Source organism: Microtus pennsylvanicus, chromosome 7 (genome assembly GCF_037038515.1).
Source record: "Microtus pennsylvanicus isolate mMicPen1 chromosome 7, mMicPen1.hap1, whole genome shotgun sequence".
Classification (NCBI taxonomy): domain Eukaryota; kingdom Metazoa; phylum Chordata; class Mammalia; order Rodentia; family Cricetidae; genus Microtus; species Microtus pennsylvanicus.
The window spans coordinates 32,525,286-32,545,452 of record NC_134585.1 but is presented as its reverse complement, the minus strand read 5'-3'; the positions used below and the strand labels follow the sequence as shown (position 1 = coordinate 32,545,452).

General features: G+C 38.7%; 1 protein-coding gene across 5 annotated transcripts in view; it reads right to left on the bottom strand.

Annotated features, from left to right (window-relative positions):
- The window catches only part of Tsga10 (testis specific 10), a 98,238-nt gene that overhangs the window by 33,160 nt on the left and 44,911 nt on the right, over positions 1-20,167 (bottom strand). For 4 of the 5 annotated variants that reach the window (XM_075980404.1, XM_075980401.1, XM_075980402.1 and 1 more), the window contains 3 exons: positions 9,061-9,176; positions 5,463-5,617; positions 2,100-2,155 (listed from right to left, as the gene is read on the bottom strand). The exons of the other annotated variant lie outside the window; for it this stretch is intronic. In XM_075980404.1, coding sequence (XP_075836519.1) covers positions 2,100-2,155; positions 5,463-5,617; positions 9,061-9,176 — 327 coding nt within the window. The remainder of the gene's footprint in view (positions 1-2,099; positions 2,156-5,462; positions 5,618-9,060; positions 9,177-20,167) is intronic. 5 annotated transcript variants of the gene reach the window in all.

The following is a 20,167-nucleotide window of genomic DNA, read 5'->3' as shown; positions in this document are numbered from 1 at the left end:
CCCACAACCTTATGTTCTGCTGGCCTAATGAGCTTTGGGTCCAGAGAGGGGAGAGTGTTTCAACCAGGAGGTACACGAACCATTCCACTGATCTAGAAGCTAAGGCATCCCCTGGCCACTTTGGGCTCCTGAGTCAAATGAGTTAAAGGATTAGGAGTGATTGATTCAGACTTCCAGGGAGAATTTACTAGCAGCCCACAATGAAGCACAGTAACAGCATGTCTGAAACCAAGTCTTTTAGGGCATCTCTTAGTGTTAGAATGCCCTGTGACTACAGCCAATGGGAAGCTGCAACTCAACCTAGATAGGATTCCTTCAGTAGTGAAAGTTTGGGTCATGCCACCAAAATAAAAAGCCCCAGATTTGCTGAAGGTTTTTTTAAGGTGGAGGAAATGCAGAATGAATAGTACTTTATCAGTTATTAGCTTCTGCCATAGTACTAGATACAGAAATCAGAACTGTAATTATACATATTTCCTGGATGTTTTGTTGTTGTTGTGTGTATGTGTATACATATATATTAAGCAGATCTGTTTTTCTTTCCTGTCTTATAGCTTTAGCATGTAATACAACATTGAGTTGCTTTCAGAACTTAAGTGTCATTATATCTATACTATCAAACTTAAGTTGTGAGTTACTTAAAAAGTAAGCATTTCTCAAGGGACTCTGCCATTTTTATGGAAAAAGAATTAGTGCATTTTCCGTTAGACATGAGATAGTTATATCACCTGGACTTATGGCCTTGTTACAGTCTTCATCTAAAATTTAAGAAAGACATTAGATGTGATTGTGTGTCAAGTTGGTAAAGAGCGGAGTTATGAAAGCTGGTCTTATCCACTTGATCACACTTAAACACCCTAGGAAACATATTCTGGGCACGTCTGTGATAGTGTTTCCAGAGAAGCTTAACTGACTGAAGGAGAGCCTTCCTCAAAGTGGGCAGCACCCTCTAAACAGCTCTTCCAGGAAAAAAGTGTTCTCTGGCCCCCATTCCCGCCCCCACCCCTTTTCCTGTATGTGGGCAGCCACAGCTGCTGCTGCTGTCATAGACTTCAACTTCTTTGGTCACTGAATGTAGAATGAACACCAGCAGTTCTCTCAGGAGCTCTAGGCCAACGCTGGCTCGGGCTGCTACAGCCTGAGCAGTTACTGAGTTCCCTGCTCCTGTAGCAAGCAGATAGCCACTGATGGAAGACCCAGCCTCTGTTCGGTTCTGTTCATCTAGAGCACCCTGCCTAATATGGCTCCCAGCACCATGTAAACTGCAGGATCACTGTCTCCAGGATTAGCCCCCTGTTAGCATCTCAGACTCATCCTTCCCAGACACATCTACAAGGTCTCATGGGCTCTTTAAATTTAGAGCTAAAGTCATCTTCCCTGAACACTCCTCCTGTCATATGCAAGGAGACCTGGAAACCTGACATTTCCCTCAAGTCCCTCATTATAAAGACCTCATTCCTTCTGTTCCCCCTTACCGCTTCTAAAAATTTACTACCTCTTCATTCTGGATAATTCAGTGAAAACTACCTTAAAAATTAAAGCATTTTAATAGTCTTTACTTCCCAAAGGATGAAAATCAAGACTCACCTGTGTATTGTATAGGCCTTCTCACATGTTTGGTTTCTCTTCCTTTACTCCTTTTCCCCCAAGATTGATTTCATTTCCGGAGTATGAATGTTTTGCCTGTATGTGTGTACATGTACCACATGCATGCCTGCTGCAGGTCAGAAGAGTGTGGACCACCATACGGGTGCTGGGAACTGAACTTGGGTCCTCTATAAGAGCAGAATGTGCCTGTAACAGCTGAACCATTTCTCTAGTCCCTCCTTCACTTCTCTTATAGTTGAGGTCCCAACAACACTCACCTACTGGTAGTTCAAGAAGCTTTTGAACACAGACCGTGGTTCTTTACCATTATTCCTGTGTCAGAAGCCTTTCTCTTTATTTCTCTTGGTGAACATAATCCTCTCCTTTACTCCCCATGCCATCCTAAGACCCTACTAAACTCAGAGGTACTGATATATCAGATAAGTCCCTCAATTTTCAGACATAAATAGTATTTGCTTCCAGTATATGCTCAAGTATTTTTAATGATTTACCTTGATGCCTGTTCCATCTCAGCAATGATATTCTTCATGCCTGAAATAGTCTTTTCCTTGAAATTAATACAAATATTAAGTTAAACTTATTTAAAAATCATTTCTACCAACGCTTAATTAATAAAAAGAAATTATCCCCCTCCTGTGATTTTCATTTGGTATTAAAAATTTATGCCATATTCTTCTCTACACTTTAAAGCTTATAATCAGTGTGCACATTTGTGCTGGTTAAAGTAAATTCATTAAAGGAAAGGATATTCTGGTGTATTGATATGAGATCATGTAACTAATACTGTGTTAAAAAATTTATGTCGCTGGGCGGTGGTGGAGCACGCCTTTAATCCCAGCACTTGGGAGGCAGAGGCAGGCGGATCTCTGTGAGTTCGAGACCAGTCTGGTCTACAGAGCTAGTTCCAGGACAGGCTCCAAAACCACAGAGAAACCCTGTCTCGAAAAACCAAAAAAAAAAAAAAATATGTAATCATCCAGCTATATAAGACTCCCATAATCACCATTGTTTGGCAATACAATATTACACACTAGACAGTACTAATTTACTTCCATATGTTTCTCATGTCATAAAACTTGGGAAAGTGAATAATATGTAACTAAATTTGTTTCTTTTATAATTATTTTATTTTTGAGAAATAATAGTGTCATTTTCCCTTCCCTTTCCTCCCTCCAAACTCTTCCATGGCTCTCTTTCAAATTCATGGACTCTAATTATTTGTTGCCACATACATGTATATGTATGCATGCACACATATATTCCTAAACATATAAATACTAACTGCTAAGTCTCATGTTATGTGCATGTATGTTTTCAAGCCTGATATTTGGCATTGGATAACCAGTTGGTGTGTTCCTCCCTAGCCTCAATCCTACATACAGAACTGTAGACAACTAAGTTTATTTCTTAGAAAAAATAACTGAGTATATTATTTATATTAGCAGTATTAATTTCAAACACCTGTCCCAGTATTTCGGAGCTGTTGTGAAAAATTAAAATTGTAAAATCATTGAAGATGGAAATAGATTTCGATATATTGCATTTCGTGTTACTAGTACACCTAACTCAAAGTGGGCATGCATTATCTTCCTTTATTTGTGTGCCCCACTAGAGTATTTTCAGCTTCTGACCTTTAATAGAATGGGGAAGGGTCTATATGTGACAATATGACCAAATATATTTGGCCAAAATACGATTAAAACATCCATTAACAAAAACAGTTCATCCCCCAAAGAGCAAACTTATGGAAGAAAACACATGCACATGTGCATACGTGCACGCACACGCACACACACACACACACACACACACACACACACACTACTTAAAATGGAACATTTGGTGAGTTTGAGGCCAGCCTGGTCTACAAGGACAGGGTCCAAAGCCACAGAGAAACCCTGTCTCAAAAAAGCAGGGTTTTAGGTTTCATAAAACCTTAAATTTCTTCATTTTGAAATGAATGTGCATCTTAGTTGTCCTTGTAAAGGAACCATAATGCAGTTCACAGAATGAGAGGAATTTGAAATAGTGTATATGGCACAAAAAATGAGATTCTAAAAGAGGCAAAAATTATGCCTAAATGTGCTTTAAAAGGAAATCATGTTTATTGTTTCAAATATAATAAGGACAATCAAAATTGTGCCTAAAAATCATAAGATCCTTTTTCAGTAAACACACACATATATGTACATATGCATGTATACACAATTTCCTTCCATGCCTTCAATTGTACTCGTGAATCGAAATCTAACTTCAATTTTCTCTCCAAGCCTACATTTACGCGTCCACAGGACAGCTCCAGCTCAGCAGTGAAGAGTCACTCTGCCCAGCATGCTCTATTCTTGTGTTTCTCCTGTGCACAGGACTACTGATGGGCACAAGCACAAGCTCTCAGTCTCACTTCCTGAATAATGCATTTCCTCACGGCGCTGCAGCATCTCCAGGCAGGTCTCACCATTTACCTTTTTATCAGTCTGTCTCTAGTCTCAGTTCCCTACAGTCCATCTGTCATGCAGATTCATGATTGCCAGAATGTTCCTTATAAAATAAAGACCCAGTTGTAACCTCTCACTCACATTTATTATAGCGATAACCAGAGTCCACAGCCAACATCTCACATATCTTTGTGACTGGCTGTTTCTCTAGCCATACGTAGCTCCTTGTAACCTAGTCTCTAGCTACAGAGTCTCTGGAATGGTCCTGAAATTCTCCCATGAGAGTCTGTGGACTCTAGTGTTAGTTGCTCTGCCCATCTATCACGCTCCCACTGTCCTCTTCCCCTAAGTCCTTCTCTGGCTTATTTCTAGTCATATTTCAGGAAAACTTAAGGCACGTCACTCCCTGTAAGGCTTCCTAGACCTTCCTCCTCCCCTGGCCCAACCCCCGGGCTGAATCAGATGTGCTTCTGCCAAACTCCAATAACACAGGATGCCTATGTCCCTATGATGCTTATGTCCTTACCTGTACTCATAGTAGGATCTTCCTCTCTAACTCCACATTCACCCTCAGTTTTTACTATACCGCCTAGTACATGTCAATAAATACTTGTTGAAAGACTGGATGGACAGATGGATATATTAATGAATTAGTTCCCTTAGAATAGGAAAAAAAACTTACTCCAATGATACAATCTTTGCTTAAGAAACCAGACTAGACTTGACTTCACAATCAGCTTATCAGCTAAAAAGGGATTTTTTTTATCTTTCTGTCTTCCTTGTGAAATCTTCTGTTGTTGTTTAATGAGAAAAAACCACATAGGTAGAATTATCACCCAACTTTATGAACAGGCAGCACACAGCCTACTTTCTCCTAAAGACTGACAATGGCATAAAACATGTGCCCCTCAAAATACCTTAAACAAGCTGGGCTGGTGGCACACATCTTTAACCCCAGCACGTGGGAGGCAGAAGCAAACGGATCTCTGGGAGTTTGAGGCCAGCTTGATCTACATATTGAGTTCCAGACCAGCCAGGGTTACACAGTGAGACCTGTCTCAAAAAACAAAAACAGTGTGTTCCTAACTTATAACCACAAAGGCAGTTTTAATGGAATGAACATATGGCTCTCCAAGGTGATAGAATGTTTGAAAGAAAAACATCATTCTTACTACTCTATTTCGATTTAGACGAATCACTAATTCATGATAGAAAAGTAAGTTTTAAAGATTAGCTAGAATATTTGCATACATACTTCCTAAAACTGGGTTAAGACATTTCAACATCATATTTTAAAGTTTTGACTTTGTAGGAAAATCTGAGCAAATCCTACTCTTTTCTTCAGAGTCAACTAACCCACAGCTTAATATTTAAACATTTCACTTAAGCATATCTTGTCTACCAGTTCTCAGAACATACTTTCATTGCCAAACTCTCTCCAAGGGATGCAATATTTTCAGACTTTTTATCCAAACATGCTTGTAGGCATTCCTTTTCTTTAGCCAGATCATTGAGGGTTGCACCAAGAATGCTGATTTCTTCTCGCTGTGCAATACTTTGCCTCGTAAAATTATCTAAATAATCATAAAGGTGTTGTTTAAATCAAGATAAAATCTTTTTCCAGTTCATCAGATTGAAATATTTTCTAACTAGTTGTTTTATGTTTTTCAATCACTTAAAAGTATCATAACCCAAATAAGATGCTTTTGTTTGTGATTATAAACCATAGTGAATCACAAAGTTCTAAATGCCCATAAATGTAAAAGCACAACTGGAATGATAACAAAGGAAAGCTCTATGCCAGCATCTAATTAGACTGATCTATGTGGTAGAGAGCACAGGAAGGGAACAAATGAGACAGGTGGAATATCAAAACAACCTATGGATTTTCTCCATTAACTTCCCATCTAGGCCTGGAGGGATGGCTCAGCCGTTAAAGGCTAGGCTCACAACCAAAAAAATATAAGAGTTCGGTTCCCAGCACCCACGGCTGTCCCTCCAGGTACCTTAAAAAAGAAAAACAAACAAACAAAAAAAAACTTCCCATCTAGCCTAAAATGACTGTTGAATGTAAAGTTGACAAAAAAATTTTAATCAAATATTCAATTAAATCAGCTTTAGAGTTAATTGTCTCCTAATAATTTGATTCTTATTTTTCTAAAATTCCTAAGGAGGACAATCATCTAAGGTATCCTTTTTGTGAGCACTCTGACAGGCACTGAAGGCATGAATAATGAATTCGTATGAAGCAGCATTTTTTAAACTGTGGTTTTTCACATAACTCTGTCAGAACCACCTAGGAAACACCAATTTTTAGGCTTTCTATGGTCTTATTGAATCAAAAATTCTGATAGCGGGCACAGCAACTTGTATTTTTGACAAGCACACTGTGCCCTCCACCCCACAGTGTTCTATCCACAATGGGTGAGAACTTTGGTCTAGAGTGTAGATGCTTTAGGATCATAGAATTACTTGGCATAAATCTTCAGTAAGTCTGGCTCCAATGATCTTTCTTAGCTTCTAGGAGACTACGTCATATGCCAGAGTTTTAGACCACTCTTCTAATGCTCTGCAAGGAGAGCTCTGCTAGCCCAGACTTCTAAGACAGCACCTACAGTTGTTCCTGTCCAGAGCCATCCCATAGCAGCACTTAAGTGATGATACCATCCCATCACATCATAGAGTACTTAAAAATGTCATGGTCTTTCTCAGAGGTAGGATGCCTCTCAGGCAACACACGTTTTTGGTTTTATATCTGTGTATATTTCCACTGAAAACCAATCAATCTATTTATTATCTAGTTATCATGATGATGTCAAAATGACAGAATTTGGCATGCCTATATGGGATTATCTTGATTATACTAAATGATGTGGAAGACAGTTCTTAGTTGGAGGTGGGAACATCCTCTAGGCAGAAGGTCCTGGACTGTATATAAAAAGTAGAGAAAGCAAGCTGAGCAGCACACATGTATGTTTTTTCTTCTGGTTGCAAACATGTGACTAGCTACTTTAAACTCCTGCTGTCTTGACTTTTCTGCTATTAGGATAAACTGTACTTTGAACTGTAAACTGAAATAAATCCTTCTTCCCTTAAGTTCATTTTGATAGGGCACTTTAGCACAACAAAAGGAAAAGAATACAAACATCTGTTTCTTTAAAAATCTATTAAGTACTGTATTCTGCTGTATTGTTTGTTTGGATTTTTTGAGACAGGGTCTCATGGCATAGACCAGACAGGCTTGGAACTTGTTATGTAGCCCAGACTGGCCTGGAACTCATGATCCTCCTACTTCAACCTCCTAAGTGCTGGGATTGCAGATAGGGACTACCATGCTAAATTTTTGCTATCTTTTAATTGCTTGGGATTACAAAGAAAATCACTTGGATAAAATGTCCTATGTAAATTGACGTGATCACATCTTCTTCCTCCTCCTTGAAGAACCAGGTCAATTTTTGTTAGGCTTGTGGAAGATTAAATTACTTATAACATTTGGAATTCTCAGAAAAAATATCCTTCTCCAGGGAACAGCACACCAATTGCTTGTCCAATACCAAATGTCCCAAGAGTCTAGTCCAACTCTTTATTTTGTAACCTTTCTAGTGTGAGTTTATACTAATTAAAATATTTAAATAAAACATATATATGCATATAAGCATGTTTATATATGTTCATATGCGCATGTGTCCGTGTGTGTGTATAATATTTAATAAGCACATATTTATGTATATAAAGTATATACATATAATGCACATATATACAAAAGTCTCAAGAGACTTTTCTGTTCTTTCCCACTTTTATTGAGTTCTCATTCGTTCCTAGACTCACTCCTTTTCCACAATTAATACTCCAAGATACTTTGGGTCACTGTTAACCAGACTGCCAGTGCTAATGTTTATTGATAATTTTTAGACCTATATTATTTCATTTTCCAAAAGTATCTGACAAGAGATCGTACCCTCTACTTTAAAACCTTTCCTTCCTGCCTTCCAGGTTAACTTCTTGGTTTTCTCCCCACTTCTTTTATTTCTTCTTACTCTCTCTTGAATTCTCCTCTCCTTATTCTCTGTCAATGCACCACCCCCAAGGTTACTTCATGGTTTTAAAACACTGTGTATATATGGGATCTTATTATATTATCTTTCAGATTTCTCTTTGAATCTTTCTTGTCTCAATCAGTAGCAATTCTATCTACCTAGTTACTCATGTTAACAATTACTAAACATTAGAAGGGGGGTTTAAGTAATTTTTTTACTTTTGAAATTATAATTACATCATCCCTATTTTCCTTTCTTCCCCTCAACCTTTCCCATGTAGCCCTTTATTCTGTTTCAAATTCATGGCTTCTCTTTCTTTAATTGCTGTTACATACATATATGTGTATAAATATTTAAATACAACCTGCTCAGACCATATGGTATTACTTGTTATGTATGTTTTCAGGGCTGTGGTATTGGATAACCAATTAATGTGTTCTTCTCTGGGAAAAACTAATTTTCCTGAGAATTCCAAAACTAAAAATTAGTCTTCCATATGACAAAAATTTGTCTGTTGCTTCTAAGAGGAATAAGATGTGAGCATGTCAACATAAATGGAAATTTTTATCAAACTGAACTTATTTTGTAAACTCAGATACTATTACTTATATAACTAATATGATATATGAATGTTTTCTATGCAAAGTGGAAATACATATACATTACAATTTCTTTCAAGTGCTCTGAGTAAGTTGCCATGTTATACAAACAGTATTAGATTACAAGTAATTATCATAAAGAAAGGGGCTTCTGCTTCAACTCTTCACTATAAAATTCAAGTCATAACTAAGTATTTGCAATTCTAAATCTAAACTTAAAAAACGCTGCAGTCAAATAAAAATGCATTTTCAATTAATCATAATCATACACTTAAGGCTAACAGCCTCTTCCTAAATGTATTTATAACTAAAGGAAAGAAAAATACATCTTTCTACAAAACTTAAGAAAAATAAAAGGCAATGATAGAAAAATAAACTTACCAATTTTTTCATCCAAGCACATAATTTTCTCCTGAGTAAGCTGTAGCTCATATTTTTTCTTAGCAAGGTGTCGCTGAGTATCAGAAAGATCTTTTTCTGTGTTTTCATATAAAAGTCTGAAAATATTTTAATAATAAAAACTAATTCTGGAATTTTTATGTTTTATCAATTCTTAGTATATCTAAATCTAAAAGCTTTTAAGGACACTAATATGTTTTCCCTTTTAATATTGTCATTATAAAACTACAATACAGAAAGTTTACAAAATAAGGAGTAGAGTTAGAAAGATAGCTCGGTCAGTAAGAGGCCCACCATGCATACATGAGCACTTGAGTTCAGATCCCCAGTACCCAATGAAAAAGCTGGCCAAGGGGCATGTATTTTTAATTCCAGGCCTGGGTTTGGGAGAGGGTATGGAAAGGCAGATTCCTGGAACTCACTGGTCAGACAGCCTACCCAGTCAGTGAACTCAAGATTCAGAAAGAGAAATACTGGATCTCTAAACTGATGAGCTTCCAGTGCAGACCTCTGGCTTCCACACAACTTCATATTCTCTCTCTCTCTCTCTCTAGTTTTTTATTTTATTTTGCTATGCACATTTTAGAGGTTATCATACTTTAAAGTTAAACTGAATCATATTTTTACCTATACTTAATATTTAATATCTTTAAATCTTGCCGGGCGATGGTGGCGCACGCCTTTAATCCCAGCACTTGGGAGGCAGAGGCAGGCGGATCTCTGTGAGTTCGAGACCAGCCTGGTCTACAGAGCTAGTTCCAGGACAGGCTCCAAAGCCACAGAGAAACCCTGTCTCAAAAACCAATATATATATATATATATATATATATATATATATATATATATATATCTTTAAATCTTATGATGCAGCTGTCTAGATCATGATTTTCTGGCTAAAAGTATTACATGAGTGATAATCTCTTACTTTTAAGCAGATACACTGGTTCCTTGCTATTAGATTTTTAGGTTTATTCTAGTTTTCACTTTTACAATTAAATCTCTCACAAACAGCATATTCCCCCACAAACATTTACTGTCTAGTGAGTATAAGCACTAGGAGCTGAGGAAGCAATGCGAATTAAATTGGCCCTGATCATACCCTCAGGAAGCTCACAGCCCACAAGTGAGTAAACAGACTTCCATTTCTAGAAATATGAAAGTCCTTTGACCAAAATCACACTTAGGTATATTGAATATAAAGTGTGAGGCCACTTTTATTTATTTTGGTTTTACAAGACAGGTTTTCTCAGTATAGATCAGGTTGTCTTAGAACTTGCTCTGTAGACCAGGCTGGCCTCAAACTAAGGGATACATCTGCCTCTGCCTCCCAAGTGCTGGAATAAAAGGCATGCATCACCATCACCTGGTAAAGAAATGGATGGAAATAGAAAACACTATCCTGAGTGAGGTATCCCAGACCCAAAAAGATGAACATGGGATGTACTCACTCATAATTGGTTTCTAGCCATAAATAAGGGTCACGGAGTCTACAATAGGTGAATCTAAAGAAGCTAAGTAAGAAGGTGAACCCAAGGAAAAACATATAGTTATCCTCTTGGCTAAGGGAAGTAGACAAACTTGCCGGGGAGAAAATTGGGATCTTGGGGGTGGGGTGGGATGGGGGTAAGGGGAGATGGGGAGAGAAAAGTTAGAAGGGAAGGAGGGGGGGGCCTTGGGGAAACAGGAGGATTGGGATAAAGGAAGGTTGGACAGGGGAGCACGGAACCACAATTCTTAGTTAAGGGAGCCACTTTAGGGTTGGCAAGAGACCTGACCCTAGAGGGGCTCCCAGGTGCCCAAGCCGAGGTTCCCAGTTAGTTCCTTGGGCAGCTGAGGATAGGGAACCTGAAATGACCCTATCCTAGAGCAATACTGACGAATATCTTGCATATCATCATAGAACCTTCATCTGGTGATGGATGGAGATAGAGACAGAGACCCACACTGGAGCACTGGACTGAGCTCCCAAGGTCCCAATGAGGAGCAGAAGGAGGGAAAACATGAGCAAAGAAGTCGGGACCACGAGGGGTGCACCCACCCACTGAGGCAGTGGAGCTGATCTATTGGGAGCTCACCAAGGCCAGCTGGACTGTGACTGAAAAAGCATGGGATAAAACTGGACTCTCTGAACATGGCGAACAATGAGGGCTGATGAGACGCAAAGGACAATGGCACGGGGTTTTGATCCTACGTAATGTGTTGGCTTTGTGGGAGCCTAGCCAGTTTGGATGTTCACCTTCCTAGATATGGACGGAGGGGGGAGGACCTAGGACTTACCACAGGGCAGAAAACCCTGACTGCTCTTTGGACTGGAGAGGGAGGGGGAAAGGAGTGGGGGGAGGGAGAGAAGGGTGGGAGGAGGGGGAGGGAAATGGGAGGCTGGGAGGAGGTGGAAACTTGTTTTTTTTTTTTCTCCTTTTCTCAATAAAAAAAAAAACTAAGGGATACATCTGCCTCTGCCTCCCAAGTGCTGGAATAAAAGGCATGCAGCACCATCACCTGGTAAAGACACTTTAAATGTATGACAAAATGTGCAATAATTTGTAAGGGATATCTCCTAGCATATAATCAAAGCCTTGAGACTTACACTAATGTTGGGTCTGTCTGCTTCAGTAGCCTAGAAAAGAAAGGATGCCACAAGATACCTTCCTCATAAAGAATAAACTAAAATAATCCACATAAGGCCACTGAGCCACCATTGGAAGGTCAATCTAGAAGAATTATCAGTTGTTAAAAGGCTCAGGGAATTTTACCTTGTAGAATTCTTAGTATTAAAAGAATATAAAAGTCAAAGTTGGTTCCAGATTGAACACATAAATGTGATACTGATGAAACTTCTCTAGAGACAACATTCTCAACCCAGGCAAGAACTAAACTCAGAAACAGTTCTATTGGAAATGATCCCCCATTTCAAATTGTAAGTTATATTAGAAGCAATACAAATTTAAAAAGAGGTTGAAATATAAAAACTGAATTATATATCCCCAAATTTCAAAGTATAGCACTATTGAATGGAAACCTAAAAACAGATGTATTTAAATACATATATACAACACAAAATCAAAAGGAAAACAGCTTTTAAAATAAAATCACAATATTAAACTAATATTGAAACTTTAAAAAAAAACAGAGTTCAATGGGTAAATTAACAGATAAAGCTAAAAAGACAACTAGCAAAATGGAACAAACAGACCAGAAAAAAAAATCACCTTTGTCAAGGCCACAGGTAAGAAGGTAGAAAACTGACAGAGGAAGAGGCATAAAGATGGAATTGACAAGGTCTGTTATTTACCTAAATAAAATCAAAGGGAGAAAATAAAAGCAATATTCAAAGGAATGATAGCTAATAAAAGAACTCTTAGAATAAAGACACGTTCATCTGAATCTATTATGGCAATTATAAGTAGGTAAAAGAAAAAGGACTTCAAAGGAATGAAAGGAGAGGTGGGGCAGATTAACCAAAACTAAGTATTATAAAATCTCACTGGAGTGTGGGCTAACTAAGACTATAACAACAGGGAGTTTAGAGGTAGAAACACTTGCTGCTCTTGCAGGGGCTCAAGTTCAGTTCCCAGAATCTAGAAATGGTTCAAATCCATCCATAATTCCAATTCCATTAATCTGATGCCCTCTTTTGAGCTCCATGGAAACCAGATACACATGTGGTACATATGCATAGACGCAGATAAAACTCATAAACATAAACGAATCTTAATTTAAAAAAAATAATATCACAACAAAGAAATTTGAACAAATGTACCCCATATAAACAGACATGCTCTAGAAAACATGGGTTATTAAATAAAAATCCTCAGTGTTAAGTATAACACCCCAAACAATACAGGCTATTGCCACTACTTTTGGTAGACCGCCTTAACTAGGCAGTAAGACTCTACTATTGAAGACACCAAATACTTTAATTGCAGGACACAGAGGAATCAACCTGTCTCCCTGCTAGGTAGCTTTCACAGTGCCAAAAGGTGCTATGCAGGGGTTGGGGGGGATGACATCAATGGTCTTACACATCCTGGACTCTGCATGCTACAAATCTGACCGACTAGGCAAGATGTACACAATGGTACAATAGTGGCAAGGCTGTTTATGGGGTAACCAGCTGTTGTCTTGATTGGATTTGAGATCTACTTCACAGAAGAGAATTTCATGTTTGGTACTATAAACATGGTCCAAATCCATGCCTAGAAAGTAGTATGCCCAAGGGAGGAACCTCTTGGTGCTGTCTTTCTAAATGGCCATATTGTCAAACCATCTTCTAAATATTTGTTTTTACCCATAGGTTTTTAACCATACTGTTCTCAACCTTGGGCAGAGAAGCTTTTTACTTCAGGAGGTAGTTGTTAATGCAAAGACTCATACCTGCTCAAAGTGCTGAAAATAAGGGACTTTGAGTGCTCGGGGAACAATCATGAAAGGGAGGGCAAGAAGAATCTAAGAGGCAGAGGGTGAAGATGAGTACTGCAAAATGCTGTCCTCGGGATATAAGTGTTGAACCCATGAACTCAACAACTATGATTACCTGCACATGACCAAGCTAGTTACAAATTCCAACACAGAGGTGTGAGGGACTCCCAAGGCCACACTCCTAGCCAAAGATTTACTGGCAGCTGACAGCTGATATGAGAGGGAGAATCACTTTTTTTTTCCAAAGGGAAGTCATTGGCAGGTTGTTCATGCCCTCAGCGATTAACCCCACAGTCATGTGCAAATGAGTAGCTCTTGTCTAGTAGATACCGATACCTATACCTATATTTATATATACGGAGAACATGAAACTTGAAGGGAGATATATTGGGGAGGGAGCCAAAAGGAGTGGGATTGAGTAAGATTCCTATGTATTATATGCATGTATGAAATTTTCAAGTAAAAAAAATTCACAGAGAGCCATATTTCTTCATTTTATTCAAAATGTTAACTGTGACAAGTAATATCTAGAGAAATCACTGAAAATAGCACACACAAGTGTACATCAAAATGGAATTTTTAAAATGTCAAGTAACCCGTTCACAAGTGCTGTCCTATTTGTTAACTGTCTGCTTTTTAAACCACGGTTATCCTAGTCAGCAACTGCAGCTCCCCACTACCAGCAGCGGCTAGGCCGCAAGAGCCACAGCCTGAAGAAATTCTGTTCCCTTGGGCACCAACTCTTTAAAAACTACTAAGAAAACTTATCTAAATCTCTGTCCCATTAAAGAACTCAAGATTCAAAGGTTGCAATAGAATCCTGCTTCCCAAAGAGGCTGCATAGCAAGCAGCTCACCAGACTCGCCCCCTAGCATCTCCTAAAAAGTCCTCCTGCTTTCGCTCACCCCTCTTTATAAATCCTTCTCCACCCAGCTTCTCCCTACTACTTCCTGTCAACTAGTTGCTGACTCAGCCTCTGAACCGCAGGTGAATTTTTATTTAATCAAACATATCTTTGTATCATTAAAGAAATGTTCCAGAGCATAAACAAAAAGTAACATACCTTAAAATAATATTCTACAACACAGAAATGACAACAGAGGGAGAAAACAAAAATAAAAATAAATAAGAGAACTGAAACATAATTACAGTAAATGAATATGTTCTACCTTACTTTTATAGCCCCAAACTGAAAGCAACCAAAATGTTCCCTCCTAAATTTCATGGTACCAAAAAGCACCAAGCAAGCTTCCAAAGGAGAGAAGCAACCAATAGTCCCACCTGTCTATGCTGCATATGAACCACAACAACTACCTTGGCACAATAACCCAAAGGGTCCAGGAGTGGCACACATAACTTGACAGTAACCATCAACTCTAATTGGACTTAAGACACACTAAGAGGGAAACCTCCTCTAGTACTGGAAACCTAGATAACTACTCAGTACTAGAGAATCCCTGGTTATTGGTGGAGAATCTATAACCACTAATTTATTAAGTCAACATAAACCCTAACACCTATCAATCTATAAACATTTGTGATATCTTGCATGCACAAGATTTTGACCAAGTATGGCTTTTTTATATGCGTGCTAATTAAGACTTCATGTCTTTAAGAACATTAACTTTTGTATCTCAGTTAAACTAATTTGAGGCTTTCCTACAATCTGAATGGAAACAAGTCCTTTCCGCTACATTTTGTGTGTGCTAGAATTGTCAGGACTGTGTAGCTGTCCCACTTGCTGTAGGTATGAGTCTTATTTTTTTAAGGTAACAGGAGTCCTTGAGGCTTTCTTACTCACATGGTTTCTCTTCAATGTGAGCTTTTTGTGCATTTAAACAGTACTAGAATGATTGAAGCTGTCCCATAGTGCTTACATATGTGTTTCTCTTCTTTGAGAATTCTTTTGTGTATCTGAAGGAAAAAAAAACACCGGAAGGTTTTCCTGCAGTTTTTGTTGTTGATGGTGGGTTGGGTTTCTTGTTTGTTTTTCTTTTTCATTCATGAGGTTTCTCCGTACATTCATGCATGTTTTTTATAGAAAACTAATGTTTCTCCCGCACTGATTTCATGTAGAAGGTTTTGTTCCAGTGTGAGTATTTTCATGGAGCTGAGTAGTTAAGTGGCTGAAGCCTTTCCAATATGGCTTATATTCATAAGGATTCTCTCCAGCATGAGTTCCTAGAGATTTCTAAGAGAATTTAGGAAACCGAAGACTTTATGACATTTCTTACCTTTACAGAATATCTTCAATGTGTACATTTTCTTTGCTTCTGGAAGAAATGGAAATAAGTTAAGAGTTTTCCAGAATTCTAGCTTGGTTTTTGTTGCTGTGATAAACATCAGGATCGAATGCAACTTGGGGCAGAAAGGGCTCAACTGGCTTTATTTCCAGGTTACAATCCATCATTAAGAAAAGTCAGGGCAGAAACTCAAAGCAGAAGCTTTAAGCAGAAACCATGAAGTAACCCTGTCTACTGGCTTGTTTCCTGTGGTCTAGTCAGCACCATAAGACTAAGCTAAGGTGTCCAGAGAGAGTACCACCCTCCCTTACCAGCCAGCAATCTCGACAATGCCCTACAGACATGATCACAGGTCAGTCTAATAAAAGCAAGTCTTCAACTGAGGCTCCCTCTTCCCAGGTGCTTCATGCTGACAACCAAGATTTGTCATCACAACCACATTTTCCTCCATTTTCCTCATAATCATATTCTCTGTTGTCTGTATGAGTTCTGAAGGGGATGAATGACAAATGAGGACACACACACAGAGTGGGGGGGGGACTGATTTCGCATGCATGTTTTCTTGTTCAAAACACAGTCTAGAATCTTCACAGATGGTTGCTTCACTCATTTTCAAAGTATCTCTACTACTTGACTTCTGATGGGATTTTTGTAGTCATCTTCAATGTTCTGGCTACCCACTTTGTACCACACAGGACACACTTGACAAGGTTTCCTCTACCACTCAACTTCTTATTTATCACCTGGGACTTCTGTAGCCATCTTCAATATTCTGGTCTTCACATTTTTTTTACCTACAGAAGTCATTCTCTAGAAGGTTTCCCACGTCTTATTTCTGTAGAGGGTCTTCTGGAAAGGCTCCAGAAAAGCACAGCCCAGGATGAAGTTCACAGACACAGCTGCAAAGGTCAGTAACTCTATTTCCAGTTTCTGGTGTCCCGCTTCTCCTCAAGGTTCTGAAAGTCTATACAGGTCACAACACAACAGGGAAAGAACCACCCAGAGCCTCTCTGAACAGCACACTGTAGTTCCAATAATGGATTGTAGATGAATTTACACAGTATTCTGACCTTTTTAAACTCGTCTCAAAAACTCTGTTGGGGGCTGCATACCACTGGCCCCTTGACTTTGCCTGCCTGAGTGAACCAAGCAAAACAACTTGTTTTCCTGTGCCTGCAGCTGCTCTGAGCATGAGACCCTTACAAGTTCCTGATGACAGGGGAGTGAATTCTGGTGGGTTTTACAGCTGGAAATCCCAAGAGCTGGGGTGTGGCTATCAGTTAATGATCCCTATATGCTTTCCTGGAGCACAATAAAGTTGTCATTCTTGGCATTCTTGTTTCTCTGTTTGGGTGCATAGATTTCTAAATCTCCAGTCTAGTTCCCAGCTCCCACACTGTACGACAGAGCACTGAACAGATGTGGCACTTTACATATATCCATATGATTAGCTTGATAACATTCTTGAAACAGTATAAGTTTATACCATTTCAAAATTTATTTGGCTTAAAAGTTTTTAATTATAAAACAGATTAGTGTTGATGTAAAGTATTTGGGGCTAAGAAAATGAGGTATAACTGCAAAGTACAAAAGAAAGTACTTTGTAGAAATGGAATGATTCTTTATCTTGAATATGGTGACTGACATCAAATAGTTATGTGCTAAAATGACATAGAACTATACACACTCTTGTGCCAATGTGAATTTTCTGTTCTGCATGAGAAATTGGCATCTTTCACCATGAAGGTAGCCACCATCAATCCCACCACAGACCAGCTAAATTGGGAGAAGCTGCTTTGGCCTTACCCTCAAAAAGGAGTCATTGTTGTGCTGCTGCTCTTGGACTGTGTGACCACTCCTCCAAAATCTACATGTGCTTCAAACCACAGAGCCATAAGTGCATGCTCACAGCTCAGACAACAGAAACAGCACTTCCACAGGCTAACACTACCCTGGGCCTGTCACTATGTGTTATGTGTATGCCTATACTATGTGCTATAGCTCTACCACTGCTCCACAAACCCCCAGGCCCAGATATCTTGTATACCACCAACGTTAGCTAGCTCTAACTCTGCCCTAAGCTCTAGAGTCACTCTAATTCTCACATGTCTGACTTCTACACTGAGTCCCCCAGACATTCCACAAATGTCACTACCATTGCTGCAGCAAACATATCCATCTTTGATTATTTCTGGGGCTATTCCATGAGTGCCCACATATACTACCCTAGTGTTAGGACAGATGCCTCATACATAGTCTCTTCTACGATACAAAGGTAAACAAGCAGAACTGCAATAGCCCTCACCATCACAGACTCACAGACTGTGCTGACACCGACCCCAACTGACAAACATGAAGACTAAGCTGCTGAACTTTCACCAGTGTGTGAACTTGATACTATACCCTCCACTATATGAAAATGCTTCCCTATTAAAACTCAGCCATCAAATATGCAGCCATCAACACAAAGCAAGAACCATGAAAAACCATAGAAACTTGACACAATCCCCAAGAAACATAAATCTAGAAGGTGTATGACCAAAAATTTAAAATAAATGATAAGACATTAAACTAAGTTATAAGAGAACATAGACATGTTAATAAAATCAGGAAAACAATATACAAATAAAAATTTCTAAGATAGATTAAAATTATTAAAAGAAACCCAAAAGAAATTCTGGGCTTAAAAACAGAAATAATCAAGATTAAAAATGGAATAGCACTAGCAACAAATGTGACAGGCAGAAGAAACTCCCTGTGAACTCCAAAACATGACGTTTAGAAATACTGCTAGAGAAGAAAAAGAGTGAGGAGGGACGGAGGACTACAGAGCCCTCAGCAGAGCTAATTTCACTCTGCAGGGGTAAAGAGAAGAGGCAAACACTTGAAGAAACACTGACTAAAACTCCCCACTTTCAGGGAAAATATAAACATCTAGATATGAACTTCAAAAGTCTTTTATCAAAACCAGGCATGATGTTACACATCAAAACTGCAATACCATCTCGCTTCTATAAGAATAGCTACCATTTTATTTATGTATTTTTTGTGTATTTTATTTCTTGTTTTTAAACCCTTCCCTCTACTCCTCCCAGTTCCTCCCCACCTTCATCCCTATTCACATCTACTCTCTTTCTGTCTCTCATTAAAAAAGAACAGACTTTAAGAGGTAGTATTAAAAATATGACCAAATTAAATAATGTGTGATAAAACAAAAACTGTCACATCAAAGCTGGTCAAGACAAACCAACAGAAGGAAAAGAGCCCCCCAAAAGGCACAAAAATTATTTGCATTCAAGAATCCCATAAAAACACTAAACTGGAAGTCATAATATACACACAAAAGACAGCCCCATATTCAGGTGCGCCCAGACCTGCAGAGGTCCTGGCTCAGGCCTACTCCCTCAGAGGAAATCTTAAAATTTGCAGGCAAATGGATGGAACTAGAAACATCATATTGAGTGAGATAACCCAGACCCAAAAAGACAATTATCTTATGTACTCACTCATAAGTGGTTTTTAAACAAAAGCAATGAAAAAATAGCCTACAAATCATAATCCCAGAGAACCTAGACAACAATGAGGACCCTAAGAGAGACATATGTGGATCTAATCTACATGGGAAGTAGAAAGGGACAAGATCCCCTGAGTAAATTGGGAGCATGGGGACCATGGGAGAGAGATGAAAGGGAGGGGAGAGTCTCAGAAGAAGGAAACAGAGTAAATGTTTAGCTCCATAAAATCAATTTTTAAAAAAAAAAGACAGTCTCTGTTGCATTCACATGAGTTTTGCTTATGTTGATTTAGAGGGCCATGTTTTCTTGGTGTCCTCCATCCCCTCTGACTCTTATATTCTCTCCACCTCCTCTCCTTCATGGTTCCCTGAACTCTGAGGGGAGGGATTGGTGGAGACATCCCATTTAGGGATGAGTGTTCCAAGGTCTCTCTCTCTGCACAATGTCTGGCTGTGGGTTTCTATATTTGTACCCATCTGTTGCAGGGGGAGGTTTCGCTGAAGATGACTAAGCAAGGCATTGATCTGTGAGTATAGTTTTTTAAAGGTGCTTCAAACACTGAAAGATACAGCTACCAAAATGATCTAGCAAAGCCACCATTGCGCAAATGCGCCTGAAGTATATTTATCTTCAACAGATATCTGCACTTCCATGTGAATGATACTATCAGTTGAAAAGACTGCCAAAACTATAAAATGCAGTAGTAAACCTCACGATAACCACAAAGAACCAACGTACAAAAGATAATGGGACTGAAGCCTCAGTATAGAAAATCAATGGCTCACAAAGACAAGAAACAGACAGCCATAAAAGAATCACCAAAGTGTCAACATAAAGTACTTACCTACTCACCATCAGCCAAGTATCATTTCACAATGTCTATGTATCAAAATATTACACTGTATTCTTTAA